Raw genomic sequence first — 19,858 nt, forward strand, 5'->3', positions numbered from 1 at the left:
TTCATACCACCTTGCAAAAACTCTCCTGTGGATGGAAGCAATCCTGATTTTCAGTATTAATACAGTTATTTCCCTATTTTGTTCCTTTGGAAATTTCTGTAGGGATTTAAGAAGCACAAAATGGGTGAGTTCAAATCACCTAGGGGCAGGGGTTTGATTTTTTTTTAATGGCAGCATTCAGGGTGACCCAAGGGCGTGTAACCACAGAGACTCACAGGACCTGGGAAGCTGCCGTATCTGCCAGGGGGTCAGTGAGGCCGGCCTGTGCGGCAGTGAGAGATGCCGGTGGCGGGGAGAAGTTGGGCTCCCACGTGTTTCTGAGCCACAGTGGCTCAACTTGACGGCAGTGGCCTGTGAGGAGTGTGCGACAGGACGGAGCTGAGGATGGCTACGTGTGCTAGAAAGTGCAGTTTGGCTCCTGGATGATTTCTTGGAAGACACTCAGTTGTGCTTGGCTTGGACAGAATGATGCTCTGCATGTGGGAACGGAAAAAGGAGGCCCTTCCTGACCAGGGGCCCGTAGCCGGGACAGCAGGATAGGCATCCGCCGGGCGTGGAGACAGGGTGCAGCCTCCCCGGCCAGCGGTGCATCCCGGGCCACCCCGGCCACGTGCACAGTCGCTGTCGGGCAGCAAGCGGGAGGCACGCGGACGCAGGCCGATGCCGGCACGTCCCTTTCAGTTGTGTTGCGTGCAGCCTGTTGCTGATGAGGAGAGCGCTCAGGGCGCTTCTCCAGGGGCGCCGAGATGACCGAGGCGGGGCGGCCCTTCCCCTTAGGCGCGCGCTCCCTCCGCTCTGTTGATCAGCTTGCAGCGTCCCAGCAGCCATCCCGCAGGGAGCGGCGGCGTGTTAATTTTCAAGTTTACCACGTGGCACTAAAGATAATAATGAATTTCTTCACCCATCGCCCTCCTCCTGTCTGTCGTAACTCTTGCCACTCAAAATGTTTGTTTCCTTGTCACCGTGTTTGTGACCCTTTATGGGGAAGGGGCCGGCCTCCACCGGAAACAGCCCCCTTGTCCGGGACCTCAGGTCCTGGATTCTCACTCCGCATTCCAGCCGTTGTCGTTTCCCCGCTGGTCTTGTGGGGACAGGAGCTGGGGTCTGTCTCTTGCTCCACGACCTGCCAGATCCTGCCTTCCAGGCTGGCCCTCGAGGTCTGGTCCGTCAGCCGCCTTTCCCTGCCTCCCCGCCCCGCTGCAGCTCAGCGGCCACCCGCCCTTCCTGAGCGTGGGACGGAGCAAAGCGAGCAGCCCGGTGTCGCGGCGCAGGGCCGGGGGCCTTCGGACCCAGGTGAGCACGGGAGGCGCCACCCGCTTGCCTGCAGCAGAGGACTGACCCCTCGAGATCGGTTCACCCTCTCTTAACACGGCTGGCACCAGACGTGGGCAAGGGCGCCGCGGGGACGCTGAGCAGGGCCGGATGGCGGCCAGTGATGCTGCAGCAGCGCTCCAAGCGTCGGCGTGTCCCCTGAGCAGAAGCCCCCGCGGCCCGACTCCGGTCGCCGAGGCGGCAGTGCTGATCGGGGCGGAGCGGAGGGGGCCTCCCTGCGCCCCGCGGTCCCACCCCGCAGACCCCGGAAGGGCCGGCCCGCGTTCCTTGCAGGGACTCTTCGGGCACGAGGACCCCGCTTCTGTCTTCAGCGAGGGAAGGTGGCCTGAGGGCTGTCGCTGTGTCGGAATAGCAGGTGATGGGGCGGAGCGCCCGCTGGGAGAGGCCGCGCGGGGGATGCCGTCCCGGCTGCTCAGGGGACCCCCGCGCGGCCTCCCTGTGCGCGGACACGTCACCCCCGCTTCCTCCCTTCCGGGCCGTCATCGCGCCACCTCTTCCCGTTCATGATGTGGAAATTCTTTTAGGAATTGTGTTTTCAGCAGTCCTCTGTGTTTCCGCGGTTTTAGAGGTTTTTACGGTAGTAAGCGGTACAAACATCTTACCCCTTTCGGCGTCCTCAAGTACAGGGGCCCGAGACGAGCCTGTGACGAGTATTCGGAGCTTCTGCAGGGGGAGTGGATCAGCTCTACCCGTGCACAGTCACGGCGTCTTTTCTGATCCTCCAGACCCCGAATAAGCGCTCCTTAAACACACACGAATGGAGGTCACAGGAGCCCGAGTTCCAGCAGAGGGAACACGGGCCGTGGTGCTCGGCAGCCCTGTCCGCGGCACTCCTTCCTTGCCAGCAGAGGACCCTTCGCTGCTCCCAGGAGCCCTCGGAGGCGGGGAATGCGGTTGACGTGACCTCATCAGCCTCAGGCTTGATTGATCTGAGCGGTGACCGGGTGACGTGTGCATAGACACGCAGCCTAAGGCCTGGCAAAGAGTAGGCGCTCCACAACGGTGCTCTGGGGCTGGTTCCAGGGAAATGGCACTGAATTGTTTTGACTTCAGACTCACCCCTTAGAGCACAGGCTGTCACATGCAAGCCATGTGTGTCTCCGGGGCAGTGAGGCGTGGTGGTTAGGGACACGGGCTGGGGGGTCACACAGATCTGGGTTCACCCTCCATCCCAGCCACCTCGTAACTCGGTGGCTAGGCCAACTTGCCTGACTTCTCCCCTTATGTCAGGCAGGAACCATAATCCTTTCAGGATTAATCCGTTTAGGGAGAGAGTGGGCAGAAGCCACATTTCCCACAGGACTTGTGGGGACCTGAACTTAAATAAAGGTCAGTCTCGAGCCTGGTCATTCCTAGGACTTAAGCGGGGTCCTCAGCCCTGGGCTTCAGGCCGCAGACAGGCTCCCGACCCGTCCACCGATGGGTTTCCATCGGCTCACGTTCTGCATGAGGGGCAGGTAGGGGCTGACACCGTTTTGTTCCTCAGATTTCATAGTTTGGATTTGGGAGGCTCAGAAATTGAGGTCTTAATGAACCAGGTCTGACTAAACATTATATGGAAAAGGTGATAAACGTGTTGGTATTTGAGAATCTTTTAAAAAATGTATGACGTTCTAAAGCAATCACATGACTTAGCGGAAAAAATTTTTTTTAATCCAGTAAATGTTGGGTTCTTTAGTTTTTCTCCTGCTTTGTAGTTAGGTATTTTGAGGCACTCGCTTTATTGAGCACCTACCGCGTGCTAGCCGCTGTTACAAGCACCTGCATGCGTTCTTTCACCCAGTCCTCACAGCAGTGCAGCCCCATTTCTCCTGTAGTAAGAGGAAGCTGGAGGGGGGAACAAGCTGGCCAGGGTCAGAGAGTGGGCAGCAAAGCCCGAACAAACCACAAGGCCCTTGGAGGCCAAGCGTGAGCTCTTTCCGTGACACCGTCATTCAGCGGGCGTGTGGTGCACCAGGGCTCAGGCTGAAGCTCAGCCACTGGCTGGCACAGGCAGTACCCCATCTGCACCGTCTTCTGCTGTTCTGTCCAATTTGCTTGTCTGGACGTGCCTTAGGTCACTGTAGAGAGATCTGCTCGGCAGTAAAAACAATACCCTCTAATTTCATAAGTAGGTGGGACCTTGAGGTGTATTTCTTTGCAGGAATCTAGCTTCATTTAATGTCTTTAGATGGTGGAAATCGTGGTTGTGACTGAGGCTCTTACCTGAGTTAACAAATGACTGTTCCTCGCCGCAGAACTACAGCAACGACCCTCCTAAACGAACACATGCTTTGTGTGTCCTCGATTGCTGACAGCAGCTGCCGTGAGTCCTGAGGAGAAGCGTATCTAGTGACAAAAGCCAGCCTAGTGTTGCAGCAGGGGGAAAAAATAGGAAATTGATGAATTATCTTTCTATTTGCACCTTCAGAAATAAGTTAATTGTTTCGGTGACTGGCTCTGTCTTGATTAGGAAGCATTAATAGCCATTAATGATATAACTTCAAAAAAGGTATAGGAAAATTAATAGAATTCTCAGCTAACATAAATTATAGTCATCATCTACTGTATCCAGAGCCATTAGGGCTGCTAGGCTAGCTGATTAAAGTGCAAGTGGATTTTTTGGTCTGAATTCGCTAGATAGTTGAACAGATCTTTACTTTTTCAGTATAAAATTCCCTGTAGTGAGCTAATACTATTACTTAGTTTAAGATGCCTCAATTCTACGACTTAATTAAAAACCTTTCACAAGTTAATTTTATCAATATATGCACATTTTATCTACATGTGCAAACATTATTTGATTATGATGATGAAACTTTTTTTTAGTAAAAAAAGGAAACTGCTCAAAAGTGACAAAGAACAGTTCAGGTCCAAAAATATAAAGCTGCAAGACAGTTTTATGTACCTTTGGTTCTACCCAGCAGCAGAAGCAGACACATTTTCTTCGGAAAGACCAGTAATCCAGAGAATGACGGCAGCAGCAACAGCAGTGATAGAAGTGCAGAAACTCACACTGAAAACACCCTCAGTCTGTACCTGGGACTGGATCCCATGCTTCGCGTGCCCTTTCATCTTCACATTTACAGCAACCTTTGAGGCAGGAGGTATTGTTCCACTTTACAGATGAGGAAACTAGGACTTTGAGACGGTCGGGAACGTGTCCACGTTCACACAGCTGAGTGGGAAGCTGAGAGTTAGACTCAGGTGGGGTGTCCCCACCTCCCCCTGCGTGCCCTCTCAGCCACTGGGCCAGACTGCCGTGTGGAGGGTGACTTCTTTTTTTTTTTTTTTTTAAGTAATAATAAGTTGCTTTTATTTATTTATTTATTTATTTATTTATTTATTTATTTATGGCTGCGTTGGGTCTTTGTTGCTGCGCGCGGGCTTTCCCTAGTTGCGGCGAGCAGGGGCTACTCTTTGTTACGGTGCATGTGCTTCTCATTGCAGTGGCTTCTGTTTGTTGTGGAGCACGGGCTCTAGGCGCGCAGACTTCAGTAGTTGTGGCATGTGGGCTCAGTAGTTGTAGCTTGTGGGCTTAGAGCACAGGCTCAGTAATTGTGGTGCACTGGCTTAGTTGTTCCATGGCATGTGGGATCTTCCCGGGCCAGGGCTCGAACCTGTGTCCCCTGCACTGGCAGATGGATTCTTAACCACTGCGCCACCAGGGAAGCCCTAACTTCTTTTAAGAAGATAAAATTTGCCTTGCTGGACCCAACTCTGTCCCATCTGATGCTCTTTCACAGTGTCATCAGGAGACATTAGATATAGCTGTCCTTTCCAGTGTCAACTCTAGACATATAGGAGTCTTCCTCAAAAGAGTCTAAGCTGCCTTAAAAGTTGATTATGGGCTAGGAACCACTGTGTTTATGTTCACTCTTGGTCAAACTATGATCTGGGCAGAGTTGGCCTCTATTTGCCCTCTTATTTGTCCTTAAAGTCCAGACTTGCCACCGAATTCTGTCACTCGTTACTGAGACTTGACGGCGCCGTCCCTGTTGATCTTGTACACAGGCTTCAGGGTTTTATGGATGGTGACCATCTGCCCAGCCTGCATCTGCCAGGTTGAACGCAGTGCCCTTCACAGACCAGACAACCCCGCCTGTGCCACTGCCCTGGCTGTTTTGTGTGTCCTTCTCAAACCGTTCTACCCTTCTTTTCTGGAGACCAGCAACCAGAAGAGCATTCCAGATTTGTGCCTTAACCTGTAAGGAACATACAAGCAGTGCCATGTTTCCCCCACTCCCAGGGATGTTTTGAAGGTTAATCTCAGGATTCTGTTGGCGTTTTTAGACAAGGCAGCAGAACTGGTCTTCTAAATTCCTTTGAACAAAATGTTTATTGAAGTGTTACCTTGTGTAATGTGTTCTGTGAGGGTCTTATGGATTTGGAAGAAGGGGCCAGAGTGATTAGGGAAAATTTCAGAGGTGGGGGAATTTGATCTGGCCCTTGAAGGATGTCTGTGGAACTAGATGGCCTATGAGGTCATTCGTAGATCGGTTGGGAGGGGTGGAGGGTTGGATACGGGCCAGGAGCAGAGCAGCAGACATAGGCCAGGTGTGAGGAAACCAGCATGACCAGAGTTGAGGAGGGATGTTGGGGAGAAGTGGAGAATACAGTCGGATTATGTGGGAGGAATGGATTAGAGGGGTTCTTGGAAGCCAAGTGAATCCGTCAGGGTAGACAGAGGAACACTGCAATAAAGACAACCTGAAGGTCTCAGGGGCCTAAACAACACAGTTTATTTCTCACTCACGTTGCATGTGCAGCAGAGGTTCTGTGTGGGAGAAGAGGCTGCTCACTGCTCAGACCCGGGCTGTCAGGTGTGTCGCTGCTCTAAGATGTGGCGTGTCCGCAGCTTCACTGCAGGGGCACAGGGGGTCGCACAGAGGCGCTTGAATGCATCTGCTTGGAAATGACGTAGATCCCTTCCACTCACATTTCATGGGCCAAAACCAGTTATCAGTACATGGCTAACTGGTACCTACACCTAACTCATTGGGAAAAGAGAAGGATCCTCCCCTTATATCTAGAAGGAGCAGAGAGCTCAGCATACTGTGAACCATGATAATGTCTCCCACCCAAGGTAGGGGTGTGTAGACTCAAAGTGTCAGGTCCTGGAGCAGTTATCAGTGTCTGCGTGTGACGAGCCTGGGTTCTAGGAAGATTGGCCTGAGTTCAGCATTTGAAATGACCACTCTGGCTGCAGGATTTCTCGGTCTTCTCTCTATGGACTTTTATCTCTGCTACTTGTGTGTGGCCACACCTGGGACCTCCTCACTGGGGTTAGGATGGGGCAGGAGTTAAGAGCACAGATTCTAGTCATGAAGCCCTGGGTGTATATCCAGCTCTGTGCTGTGACATTGGGCAGGAAAGCTACCTTGTGAGTCTGTTTCCTTGTCTGTCAAAATGTGAACAATAGAAATATACATGATAATGGACGCACAGTGAGTCTGGCCCACACTAAGCAGTTAATAAATGTGCTGTAATCCTTATAATCTCTGAAAATGGTCTGCCTTTGGGATCTTTAACTCTGTTCATGGTCATCCTTCCCTTCCACTTTTCCTGCCCTTTGTCCCTGTTACTTCATCAATATCTAGCTCATCTCTCCTGCCCAATTTGTTAGCCCTCTCCTAGCATCCTTTCCTTCCTCCACACCACGGTGTCCGCATTTTAATCATTCCCTTGTGGTATCAGTCCTGTCTTGACCTTCCAGCGTACCCAGCTTGCCGAGGCTCAACCCACCTTCCACCTGCTTCCTCCTCTGCAGGACTGAAGTTCCACCAGACTGGTAGCTTCTAGAATCTCTGGAGATGCCAGTGCTGCGCAGAAGTCCTCGGACTCAGCCCAAGTTTCCTCCTGCCTCTTTTCCCCTGGTAGTTGCCCCAGACCTTGCGTCCTTCCACCCCCAGCAGGACTACTTCCTGCTGAGTCACATTCATGAAGACAGAGTATTTTTACGTGTTTTCTTTTATGTAATTGATAAACATGTGAAAATAATCCTAATTGAAGAGTAAGATCACCTAGCACAGAGCTTCTCAAATTGAATGAGCTTACACATCACTCAGAGAGTTTAACATTTAGGTCCTGATTCAGTAGGCGCAGGGTATGGCCCAAGACTCTGCCCCTCTAACCAGCTCCCAGAAGAGGTCTGTACTGCAGGTCCCAGCTCCACTCTGAAGAGCAATGCGTTGGTTGATATGTATTGAAAACTCACCATGTGCTGAAAAGCATGATCTTTTCCTTCTAACTAGTGAGAGCTCTGCTGCCAGAGCGTGGGCAGCAGGACAGGCTTCACCTGGGAGCTGAGTGATGTGCAATCTAGCTCTACCCAGACGTGCTGCTTTAGAATCTGCTTTTGAACTGGCTCCCCAGATGACTTGTGTGCACGTGAAGGTTCGAGAAGCACCAATTTAGAAGATATAAATAAAAAGGTCTTAAGAATGTTTGTAAAACTGTATGTGGTTTTTCAGTGTTTTGGAAACTGAAAATATTGATGTCAAATTAAGCTAATTAGTGAGTGGGTTGAAATTAATTAATCAGAAAAGACACTCTGAGGAAAATAAATTCTGTACCAGGTTTAGAAGAGGAAAAGTATGTTTGTAAATATATTTGATTTGTATTTTTATCATCATTTAGAAGGTCTTATCTATAACCATTTCTTAGAAAAGCCTAGTTGTAAAAGAAAAATGATTCCTGCATCTGTCTTACTGAATTATTTTTATTTTTATTCCATTATTTTTCTTTATGTAAATAACAGCAAATATGCATGCATAGTCTTATTTCTTCCTTCTCTCCTACCCCAAAAGGAACATGTCCTATTTGCTGTTCAGTACTTTGCTTTTTCGTTTATTAGTACATCTTGGAGGTCCTTCTATATCAGTCTATAAAGAGCTTCCTCAGCGTTTTTTAGTGCTGGGTGGCATCCAACAGTGTGGATGTACCACATGAACATTTTGCTTTTCCAAATGATATTTAAAAGGCCTTTCAGAACAATAACCAACACTTAGAAGTGAGAGCATAATTACTAACCCTATGTTAAATTTCCACATCTTTCTGAAAACTGACTCCTTCCAGGTAACCACCACATGTTTCAATTGGGGTTATTTTAGGCTAATGTGTCTTTCCCAAGCAGTAGTTAATTTTCAAAACAAAGAAATAAAGGGAGCATTTGTCATCTGAGAGACTTTTAAAGGACTCAACCAAAGGCAGCTCCCACTTCGGGGGGAAGTAATTTGGGGGAAGACTCTTGCCTATATTCAGGCATGTGGGGTGGATTCTGAGCTCCGTAAGCTCCCGTCTGCCTTCCTCCGTGAGTTCCACCCCACGTCTGTGTGCCGGTTGATCCCATGCTGGTTAAAGAGAGCACTGTCCTAGCTCCAGTTCCATTCTGTCTCCCCCTCTGTGCAAGCTTGTGGGGGCATTTCACTGCCAATAAATGAGTAGTTCCATGGATTGAACAGACACTAAGGTAAATTTTTAAATAAATAGATGGATCCTCTTATTGGAAGCTTTGGGAGAGGTTTGGTGGAAGTGCCTATTGTTGAAAGATTTGCCATCATTACTTTTGGGTTTCCTATAAATTCTCTATAAATCTGTTATTCATGCTGTCGCACAGAAAGCTGAGTGCCCATGCTGCTTTAAAACTACAACAGATTGCTAAGTGTGTGAAACACCCTTAGTGCTCATTTGTTTGAAGTGATAGTTTGCACTGTCCAGATTTGCTGAGTAATCATCAACCTTCCACATTTTAAATAGGCCCACAATGACCAGCTTCTTTCTTAATATATCTGAACAATCACATAAATGGGATTAGGAGTTTATTTTTTATTCACCTGCCTTCCAGGTTATGTGAACAGACGTCTTATGTTTCTACCAGCAGCGCACTCCCCTCTCATAACACCTGCAATAATTAATTTTAAGTATATATCTTAGGCGGGATCTTAGCTGTGTTTTGTAGGCTTAATTCTTTATATACACAGCTTCTGCTCTTTATACACTCTCCCTCTTTCTGTCATCAACCTTAGATTTATTGTCGGTGTTGATTTTAGACCAAAATATAAATGAGGTTGTGTTGACATTTAAAAAAAAACAACTCCTTGCTTCCTAGCAGATTGAGTAGAGAACCAGTTGGTTTAAACAGATAACCTTGGGTCATATCAGAAAATGTCTTGTTCTTGCTGAATACTCTATTCTTGCACTGTGGGACTGACTTTATTCATTTAAAGGAAGCTAGGGCAGACAGGAAAAGAAATATTTTCTTCTCTTAAGATTTCCTGATTTGTTTGTACCTCTGTTGTGACACCCAAGGGTAATTCTGATATAGCAACGCTAACAAAAAGAAAAGAGATAGGAAAACAGAAGGGGAACTTCCTCCACAGTTATGAGCTGTCATCCGTCACTATCAAAGCCTCCCTGTGCCCCGGCTCATTCTGTGGTCTAGTTTGCTGTGCTCCCCATCAATGACAATGACCCACCTAATTTCCAGAGACGGGGGAGAGAGAGCGCACACACGAGCAGGAGGGAGAGGGAGAGAGAGTTAGACCAAGAAACAAGCCAAGACCCCCGCTCCTGTCTCACCTGTGCGCTCAGACTGTGTGTGGCGCTGCTCTCTAGCTGAATGTCCCCAGCCTGATTATTTATTCTTCTTGGGGCCAGCGTTCTCCACTCAGGCTGATGAATCTCCAAATAGGCCGAGCCCAGAACCTGCGCTGGTGCGTCGGGAGCAGTCAGCCCCACCACGTTGGTAGAGACACAGCCCTGCCTGGCCCACCTAGAGATGAGCTGGGGTAAAGTGCTCACTCCATCCTCCAGAGACAAATGCTCCTTGATCCTAAGGTCAGGAAACAGAATACGGTTCTATTCCTAGAATTAGCTTGGAATGAATATGGTTGATGGCCATGGTTATCCATCAGGTTGTTTACTTACTGTTCATTGCTTTGGAACATGTCGTACTCTCAGTTGCTCTGTGCTGGTTAGGATACCTGCAAGATTTCCTGCCTCAGAGTTTGCTCTCTTCTAAGATGAAATAAATAAGAAATTGATTACCTGAAAACACAGCAGAGGAAGTGTTCATCAATATATTTGTATGAACATTTGCATTTAAGGTGGGAATACAGAAGAAAACACCACACGATCGATAAAATATTTCTTCAGTTCTGGGTATAACCACCTTTCGGCATTTCAGTTTTATGAAACACTAAATATGTGAGAGGTTTTATTGGTCTTGGATTTCTCATTTGAGAAGCTCTGGTTTTATTTAGGATATCAGTCTTATATGAAAAAAAAAAAAAAGAAGGTCATCTGTTGGTCTGTGGGGTGCCCCTTCTGGGAAGGAGCTGAAACGTTGAGAAACCTGTTTCTCAAAATATTGGCCCCTCAGCTCTTTGTGTTTTCACATGGCTGGGGGAGCTGTAAAATACAAAGCTTTCAATTTTATGTTGTTCCAGTCAAACAAAGTCTTCCAAAAGTAACAGCCCTGGGAGTGTTCACCTGCGGTATGGCTTCCCAAGCAGGCATCTTTATAACTAGACCATGAATTTACCTTGAGCTTCAATTGCCATAATTTCTAGTCTGTGAGTTGAACAATGGTGTCTGTAGCAGGGAAAATAACTTCAATTTAGTCTGGTTTTCTGAAGATCTTTATTGTATTTTAAGGAGGGGGGCACAACTGTGGTTTTCCTGATATACTCTGCCGAACATACTGTGTGACCCCTTTCTCTCTTATTTATCTCCTTTTTTTCTTTTTTTCTTTCTCTCATGTGCTCACAGCGTTTGTTAAGATAACATTCTGTTTTCTCCAGGGACTCAGGATTGCATTTCTTTATTCTTGGTTTTATCTGTGAGACACTTTTCTAGTTACAGATTCTGTTTGTGATTCATGCTATGTAAAGACAATCTGATTTTCAGCAGGATTTGAGCCTGACAGAGGGTCATAAACATGTCTCAGGGGCAGGGCTGTGCTGCTCTCCAGAAACTTATGTGCAAAACTCTTGTCTTCAGAAGAGATTTGATTATTTTAGGAACAGATATTGATGTCTATATGGAAACTGTAAAGTTAGATTTATTCGATTTGACAAGCATCTGTTAGGCACTGACTGTTTGCCAGAGGCTCTGAAGGCTAAGAATCACACACCTTAAGGGGTTTACAGTGGATGGGGCAGATATGCGCTTGTACAGGTGCCCTTGTCTGAAGGAGACCAAGGTTTGTCTCATTTTCCCCCAGAAGCAGAGCGTGTGAGTTCAGTGAAAATGTGGGTGCAGGCGTTTATTTAGAGGTGATCCCAGGAAGTATGGGCAAAGGAGTGGGCAAAGGAGACAGAGAAGGGAAAGACACCAGTGCAGGTGCATCAGTGAGTGAGCCCATCCCCTCAGTGAACATCTGGCCTGGGTCCCCCAGGAGCCTCAGGGAGACTGGATAGAAGCCACTGTAGTGTCGCTAACTGAGGGAGAAAGTGCAAGGATTTATTCATCAGCTCCCATGCTTTATTCCTTGAGAACGACTTCCAGGGACATTAACGTCCAGGCATGCAGGCTTATCTCTCCACCTCACCCTTGTAGGCCAGTCATACCCCTGGCCAGAGAATGACCTCAGATAGGAACTGGCAGGTGTTTGCAGAAAGTCATGGGTTTGTAAGTAAGTGGAAAGTGACAGAGACTGCGGGCAGGGCATGGGCAACACCAGCTCCAGAGCGATACTAACCAAGCGTGAAAAGTGCACTGCATGCTTTACACCGCATACCCCAGGTCCAGGGTCAGAGTGGGTCAAAGGACCTACAGCTAAGACCTAGAACTGTCAAACTCCTTGAAGAAAACATAGGGGGGAAAGCTTGATGACATTGGATTTGTCAGTGATTTCGTAGATATGACACCAAAATCACAGGCAACAAAAGAAAAAATAGATGAATTGGACTTCATCAAAATTAAACACGTTTGCGCATCAAAGGACACTATCAACAGAGTGAAAAGGCAACCCATGGAATAGGGGGAAGTACTTGTAAATCCTACACCTGATAAGTGATTAATGTTCAGAAAATATAAAGAACTCCTGCAACTCAACAACCAAACAACCTGATTTAAAAACTGAGCAAAGGACCGGAATAGATGTTTCTCCAAAGATGATATACAAATGGCTAATTAAGCACATGGGAAAATGCTCTACTTCACTAATCAGTAGGGAAATCAAATCAAATGATACACTACTCCCACCCATTAGTACGGCTACTTTGAAAAAAATCTAAACAAAGAGAAAACAACAAGTGTCAGTGAGGATGTGGAGAAATTCGAACTCTTTTTTGCCTTGCTGGTGGGAATGTATAATTGCACAGCCATCGTGGAAAATGGTATGATGTGTCCTCAAAAACTTAAACGCAGAATTACCATATGATTCAGCAGTTCTACTTCTGGATATATACCCAAAAGAACTGAAAACAGAGACTTGAACAGATACTCATACACCCATGTTCATAACAGCATTATTCACAACAGCCAAAAGGCAGAAGCAACAACCTAAGTGTCTATCAGTGGGTGAATGGATAAACGAAATGTGGTCCGTCCATACAATGGACCGTTATTCAGCCTTAAAAAAGAATGAAATTCTGATACGTGTTACCACATATATGAACCTTGAAGACATTATGCTCCGTGAAATAAGCCAGTCACGAAAGAACAAATACTGTATGATTCCATTTACGTGAGGTACCTGGAGTCAAACTCACAGAGACAGAAAGCAGGAGAGGGGGAGGGGGCTGGGGAGAAAGGAATGAGGAGCAGATGTCTAATGGGGACAGAGTCGCAGTCTGGGGAGATGAAGTTCTGGAAAGGGATACTGGTGATGGTTGCACAACTGTGTAAATTGATGCCACAGTACTTTGCACTTAACAATGGTTAAAATGGTAAATTTCATGTTATGTATATTTAGCCACAATTTTTAAAAAGCATGCAGCAGGTACCGAGAGGGAAGGGCACTTTAACTGAGGGTCTGGGAAGCCTTCCTGGAGGAGGTGGCATGCTCCCTGGCCCCGATGGGTGGGTGGACTTCAGCAGGCAGCAGTGCAGGTGGGGGGTAGGAATGGGGAAAGTTGTTGCAGGCGGAGGTGCTCAGGTCAGAGGAGGGCGGCTGGGATGTTTCAGAGAGCGCCTGCCACGTGGCGGGTGAAGCACAGGAACCCAAGCCCTTCTCTCCATGTTCAATCAACAGATACCTACTGGATACCTGCTGTGCACGAGGCACTGTTGTAGGCCTCGAGAGAATGGCTAGAACAGAACAGACGAAAGTGCCTGTGCCCCTGGTCTTCTTCCTGCAGGGAGAGACAGACACAAACCAAACAAGCATAGTGAGCGGAGGGTCCCGTGGAGCTCGGAGCGAGGGGAAGAGCACGGCTGGGAGGGATGGGCTCGCCATTGTCAGAGGGGCCCGCAGCCTGCGGAGGCAGAGGCCCCCGTCCGTGTAGCTCCGGTCCTCCAAATGATGGCTTTATGGTCACTAAAGAGACCAGATGTGGTTTTGATTTCTCTGCTCGAGGTTGCTCAGTGCAGTGCTGTTCTTCCTGCAGATGTACCAGCCTCTAAATACTTTGTGTCTCATGGGAACTGTGAGAAAAACTTTTGCCTTGGAACTCCTCCAGCTGCAGATGGAAGGGACCAAGGCTTCAGAGGCCCCTGCCAAGGGGTCCTGCAGTTCCCCATTGTCCTTGCTAATAGCCTCAGACGGGCATCAATTGCCCCGGTGGGCTTGGGCTCCACGCCCAGGTTGGCATGTTTGGTAAAATTATTCAAGGGCATTTCTCACTGAAGCTAAAAGTGATCTGCTATTGTGCCTAGGTACCTTCTCAATAATTTCAGAATGCCATTTGGAAAATTGACCTAATTTCCTGAAGAATACCCTGTTACTTCTCTATCCCACCCAAACTACATATGGTCCCAGTTTCTCTGTTGGTTGTGGTTCTTTTGCATTAAACGGTAGGTTATGCATTTATATGCTTAAATAGAAAGCTGTTGTCTGTATATTTGGATCACTTGAGGGTCCAACCGTGCGGTTCCTAAATCCACACTCCTGTTCTGTGGTTTACCAATTTGGGCCCATCCCGAAATAAATAAACAAACGAATAAGCCTGCTGCAGAGTTGCCTTTTATCACCTTCATTTTTCTCTGTCGATGAAAATACATTCTTTGTAACATTCCATGGATTTCCAAATGTGCAAGTTTTCAAACATGTTATAAGTGAGAAGAATAGAAACTGCTGGATTGTGTGTCAAGCTGTCACATTATTTTATTTATCCTCTCTTGTCAATAGAAAAGTCCAGAAGTGTATTGAGATAAAAATGGAAGTACACGTAAAGATAAAATTGTAAATGGGATATATGGCTGTATTCCCTCCCATTTTTCTTTCCCTCCCACTGTTGTACAGTAAACAAGAAGTGAGTCGGCCGGTGCGGACCCTCCTCCGGAGGGAGCAGGAGGGCTTCTGTAACTGGGCTTGTCCAGCGGCACTGCCCGCAGCCCCGCATGCCTCCTGCCACACTGCCCAGCACCTTCGCGGCTGTGAGCGTGTTCTCGCTAACGAGCAATTAAGGACACAGCATTTAGAAGGATAGGAGAGTCTTCTTCGGCAGCTCCACACACAACGGATTATTAATGCAGAAATTTACACGCCTGCTTCACCTGTTCAGGAGCTGGGTGGGCAGAACCTAAAAAGTGAGTTTGGGGAAAGTGAAAGGTGGGAGGAACTTTCTATTTAGTGAACAAGATTTTTCCAATCAGGAGAAAATTCATGCTGTTTATTTCAGTTTTCACAATAAAGTGCGTCTTAAAATTGCCCAGGTTCTGCCTTGAGAAACTCAGCTCTTGGAATTTGAGGGAATGACCTGGTTTGCCTGTTGCCTATACACCTTTTACTGTAGCACATGTTAACAAAAAAAATAATAATAATAATTTCTGTGGGTTCTTGGAGATTATATATATAATATATATACGTACACACACATATATCTCCTAATCTCTTAAAACGTATGTGCCCTGGAGGGTTCAGCTCTACAGGATATGAGCTATCAAGACGCCAGCTCCCATGGTGGCAAGCGATCAGACACGCCTGTTGAGATGCTTCTGCAGGCAGGAGAGCACTTCATCCCTTTGCCAGGCCGTTTTAATAATGCCGAGAAGGATGACAGACTCCGAAGGTTGCAAAAGCAACTGATGAATGGAAAAGCCACTTGAGCCCGCCCCCCGCCCCCCGCCCCCCGCACCCCCGCGAAAGCCGGGCTCCCGGGCGCGCACTCGCCCTCCTTGCGCCACGTGCTCGGAGGAGGGCGGTGCCGGGGGCCGAGCCGAAAAGATGTTCCTGCGGCTCTAACGGCTGCCGCGGGGTCGCCCGTCCGACGTCTGAGCGGGAAGCGCTCCTGGGGACCCGGTCCAGGCGCCGCGGACAAGACGAAGGGCCTTGTTTTAGGAAAGTGTGGCAAAGAAAAAGAAGGTGACGTGCCCCAGTTGACAAGCGCAGGAGAGAATTTTAATAAACTGGTGTCTGGAAAGCTGAGAGAAATCTTGAACGTATCTGGACCACCCCTGAAGGCAGGCAAAACCCAAACCTTTTATGGTCTGCGTGAGGACTTCCCCCACGTGGTGGTGGTGGGCCTCGGCAAAACGACGGCCGGAGTTGATGAACAGGAGAACTGGCACGAAGGCAAAGAAAACATCAGAGCCGCTGTTGCAGCGGGGTGCAGACAGGTTCAGGACCCGGAGATCCCGTCCGTGGAGGTGGACCCCTGCGGAGACGCCCATGCGCACGGCGTGGTGCTTGGGCTCTACGAGTATGACGATCTGAAGCAGAAAAAGAAGGTGGCCGTGTCAGTGAAGCCCCATGGAAGTGGGGATCAGGAGGCCTGGCAAAGGGGAGTCCTCTTTGCTTCTGGACAGAACCTGGCATGCCACTTCATGGAGACGCCCGCCAATGAGATGACGCCAACCAGATTTTCCGGAATTACTGAGAAGAATCTCAAAAGTGCTAGTAGTAAAACAGACGTCCACATCAGACCCAAGCCTTGGATTGAGGAACAGGAAATGGGATCATTCCTCAGTGTGGCCAAAGGGTCCGAAGAGCCTCCAGTCTTCCTGGAAATTCACTACAAAGGCAGCCGCAATGCAAGTGAACCTCCCTTGGTGTTTGTTGGGAAGGGGATTACCTTTGACAGTGGCGGCATCTCCATCAAGGCGGCTGCAAACATGGACCTCATGAGGGCTGACGTGGGAGGAGCCGCCGCTATCTGTTCAGCCATCGTGTCTGCTGCCAAGCTCGACCTGCCCATCAGCTTCGTGGGTTTGGCCCCTCTTTGTGAAAATATGCCCAGCGGGAAGGCCAACAAGCCTGGGGATGTTGTTAGAGTCAAGGACGGGAAGACCACACAGGTGGATAACACTGATGCTGAGGGGAGACTCGTCCTGGCCGATGCACTCTGCTACGTGCACACTTTTAACCCAAAGGTCATCGCCGATGCCGCCACCCTGACAGGTGCCACGGACGTAGCTTTGGGGTCCGGTGCCACTGGGGTCTTTACCAATTCTTCCTGGCTGTGGAGCAAACTGTTTGAGACCAGCATTGAAACAGGAGACCGTGTCTGGAGGATGCCTCTCTTTGAACATTACACAAGACAGGTTGTAGGTTGCCAACTTGCTGATGTTAATAACGTTGGAAAATACAGATCTGCAGGAGCACGTACGGCTGCAGCGTTTCTGAAAGAATTTGTGACTATCCTAAGTGGGTGCGTTTAGACACAGCAGGTGTGATGACCAACAAGGTGAGGTTCCTTATCTGCGCAAAGGCGTGGCTGGGAGGCCCACGAGGACCCTGATCGAGTTCTGCTTCGGTTCCGTCAAGACAGCGCTTAGTTCAGATGCTCTAAAATGCCTCCTTTCTGTCTTAAACGGGCACTAGAGCTTCGGAATACTTTTGAATGAATAGATAAAAATCTTTTAAGGGAAACAAAGGATGGTATTTAAAAACATAGAACAAAATGAAATTTGTATGCCTTGATCTGTTTTTCATTTTATGCAGAGATTTATAAAGGTAAAGCTAATATCTTGCTTGGCAAAGATTCTTAAGATATTCTATCTTAAATGAATAATGATGATTTTTTAAAAGCTACCTAATCACTTTTCAGAGTATATGTTTGTAATTGAGGAGCAAAATTGTATTTCGGATTTGTGATGCTGGGAATAATGAACAAACTAAAAGTCGCTCTGCAGTTGTCAGAAACAATAAATCCAACTTTTTGTGCTCCCTGGTGTGGCTCTGACATTTACTTATATATTATTATAAACCCAGTGATGCTATAATATAACTTGTCTCTTCTGGCTGTGTTATATGAACTAAGTAATTAAGTTGGGTCTCAATGTTAATAATCACTTTGGGGCACTCAGTGATGAGCTTGAGTTTGTGAGGCGGTACTATTATCCCCACATTACAGATGAGGAAAATGAGGCACAGGAGAGGGTTAGTAACATGCCAACGATGTCACCAAGCTAATAAGTGGGAGAGCAGAAAGCAGTAGAGCTTTCTTCTTTTTTTTTTTTTTTAATAAATTTATTTATTAAAAAAAAAAAAAAAGAAAAGCCACTTGATTTTCTTTAAGTAAAATGTCTTGGAGCTGTTTTCACCCATCCCCCAAAAGGGCACCAATGTACCTGGCTATGCATGGAAGAAGGTCAAGAATCATAAGAGACGGACCAATTAAATTGTGTTTTTTACCGCCGGAAAGCGGTTGGGAATGGCCCTAGGCAGGCTGTTTGCAGAAGCTGAGCTATAGCACTGAACAGAAGAGTGGCTCGAGCTCTGCAGTGTCTGCTAGTGTGCTCCGTGGCACAGTGAAACGCTTCTTGGGGAAGGTCAGGATTTTCACTTACATATAGCTCCGCCTTCCTTAGCAATTGTCCTACGAGACGAACCCAGAGATTCATTTTCAGAAACTGAGCAGAGCAGCCTTGACCGCCCGTGTGAGAATTCCTGTTCATCTGGAAGGAACAACAGCCTCTCTTTCCCTAGTGTCAGCTCGTCTTTCTCCTCCTTCCTCCGCTGCCCCGACCGCCAGCCATCCCGGTCCGCGTGCACGTCCTGTGCCTGCGCCCTAAGACTCCGCGCCGCCCGGGGGCTCGTCCAAGTGCTGCCTTCCGCGCTCATCCCCGAGCTCTCGTGCCGCAGACCAGCCGGTGCCCCTGCCCACGTAGACACCCCCAGGCCTCCTTGTCCTCCGGCTTCACACGCCCACACCATCACCCCAGCCCGTTCTTGCTCCTGAGCTTTCACTCTTGCGAGCTGCTCCGCCATCCATCAAACCACTCAAGCCAGAAGCCGGGAGAGCTTCCGTGCCCACACACAGCTGCCGCCGGCGCCTCTTCTTCCCCCGACGCCCGTGACAGCCCCGCACGGTCTCCGTCACCACTTTCCTCCTCAGGGTCCTTCAGTGGCTCTCCATTCCCTACTGGATAAAGTCCAAACTCAGCAGCATGGGCCCCCTCCCCTGACAGCCTCCTCTGGGGTCACCCCCAGGCCCCAGTTTCCCCTCAACCTTCAAGAACCACTTGACAGTTTTCCCAACAAGCCAACCCGGTTTCCACTTTCCTTTTTCCTGTTCCTGGAATGCCTTTCCTTCCCTCCTCTGCCTGGCGAATACTGCCCATCTTCCAAGGGCCGGGCTCAAGCCCTTCCTGATTCCCCTGGGAGAATCAATCTCGCGGCACTCCCGACCCCGCATCCTGCTGCGTCCCTCCCCTCGGCTCTCCTGACCCCACCACCAGCTGCTTGTTCTTCCCACGTGACTCTCTTCCTCTGCTGAACCCAGACCTCCTTGACGTCGCTGACCTCTGACCCCGTGCAGTTAACTCTCATATTCCCCACGCTCGCGCAGTGCCTGGAAATAAGAGGTAGTTGCTACTGTTCGTATCATCCTATAGCGATAAAGAGCTAATAATAATAACCAGCCGTGCTCTATTTGGACAAGACTTAATTCTTCCTTCAACAAGTGCTCACAGAAGGGCTCTTATAAGCCAGGCACTTTGCTTCGTGCAAAGATGAATAACACATCCGCCGCTCCTTATTCCAGAAGGTGGACAGATCTCCCCACAAATCGGGACACTGCAGTGAGGTGAGAGCTGGCACCAAAGGTGCCAAAGGAGCCCAGCACCCGTGGCCCTGGCTCGAGACGGGTCACTTCTTGCTCTGCCCAGATAGCCAGTTGCCTGAATTGTAAAGCATGTCTATAATTGTTATGTCATCTGGTCAACACAACCAATAAATATTATCATTATTGGATGTTGAAAAAAGCTTTCAAATAACACCGAGGAACCTGTAGCTCAGCACTGAGAGCTTTCCTAAGGCCTTTTACTCCCCGTGTGTGTTCCCAACCTTATTTTTCTCTTTTGTTCCTACAAATTTTAGACCACTTGTTTTGGAGCAGGAAGATTTGGAGGTTTCGAAAGGTCCTGTAGGCCCCATTAGCTGCTGCTTCTGGAGGGGATCTTCTTTTGACCAGCATGAGAACCCTGTACATCTGGACCC

The 19,858-nt window shown here is 48.4% G+C and overlaps 2 protein-coding genes across 9 annotated transcripts in view; both read left to right on the forward strand.

Annotated features, from left to right (window-relative positions):
- SDK1 (sidekick cell adhesion molecule 1) overlaps positions 1–19,858 on the forward strand; it is an 838,709-nt gene that overhangs the window by 577,745 nt on the left and 241,106 nt on the right. The gene's annotated exons all lie outside the window — the stretch shown is intronic.
- LOC103004491 (cytosol aminopeptidase-like) lies at positions 15,352–17,193 on the forward strand. The gene is given in 5 exon segments (XM_057530247.1): positions 15,352–15,448; positions 15,566–17,053; positions 17,056–17,100; positions 17,103–17,162; positions 17,165–17,193. Coding segments are annotated over 5 exon segments (1,719 nt in total).

Source organism: Balaenoptera acutorostrata, chromosome 15 (assembly GCF_949987535.1).
Source record: "Balaenoptera acutorostrata chromosome 15, mBalAcu1.1, whole genome shotgun sequence".
NCBI lineage: Eukaryota > Metazoa > Chordata > Mammalia > Artiodactyla > Balaenopteridae > Balaenoptera > Balaenoptera acutorostrata.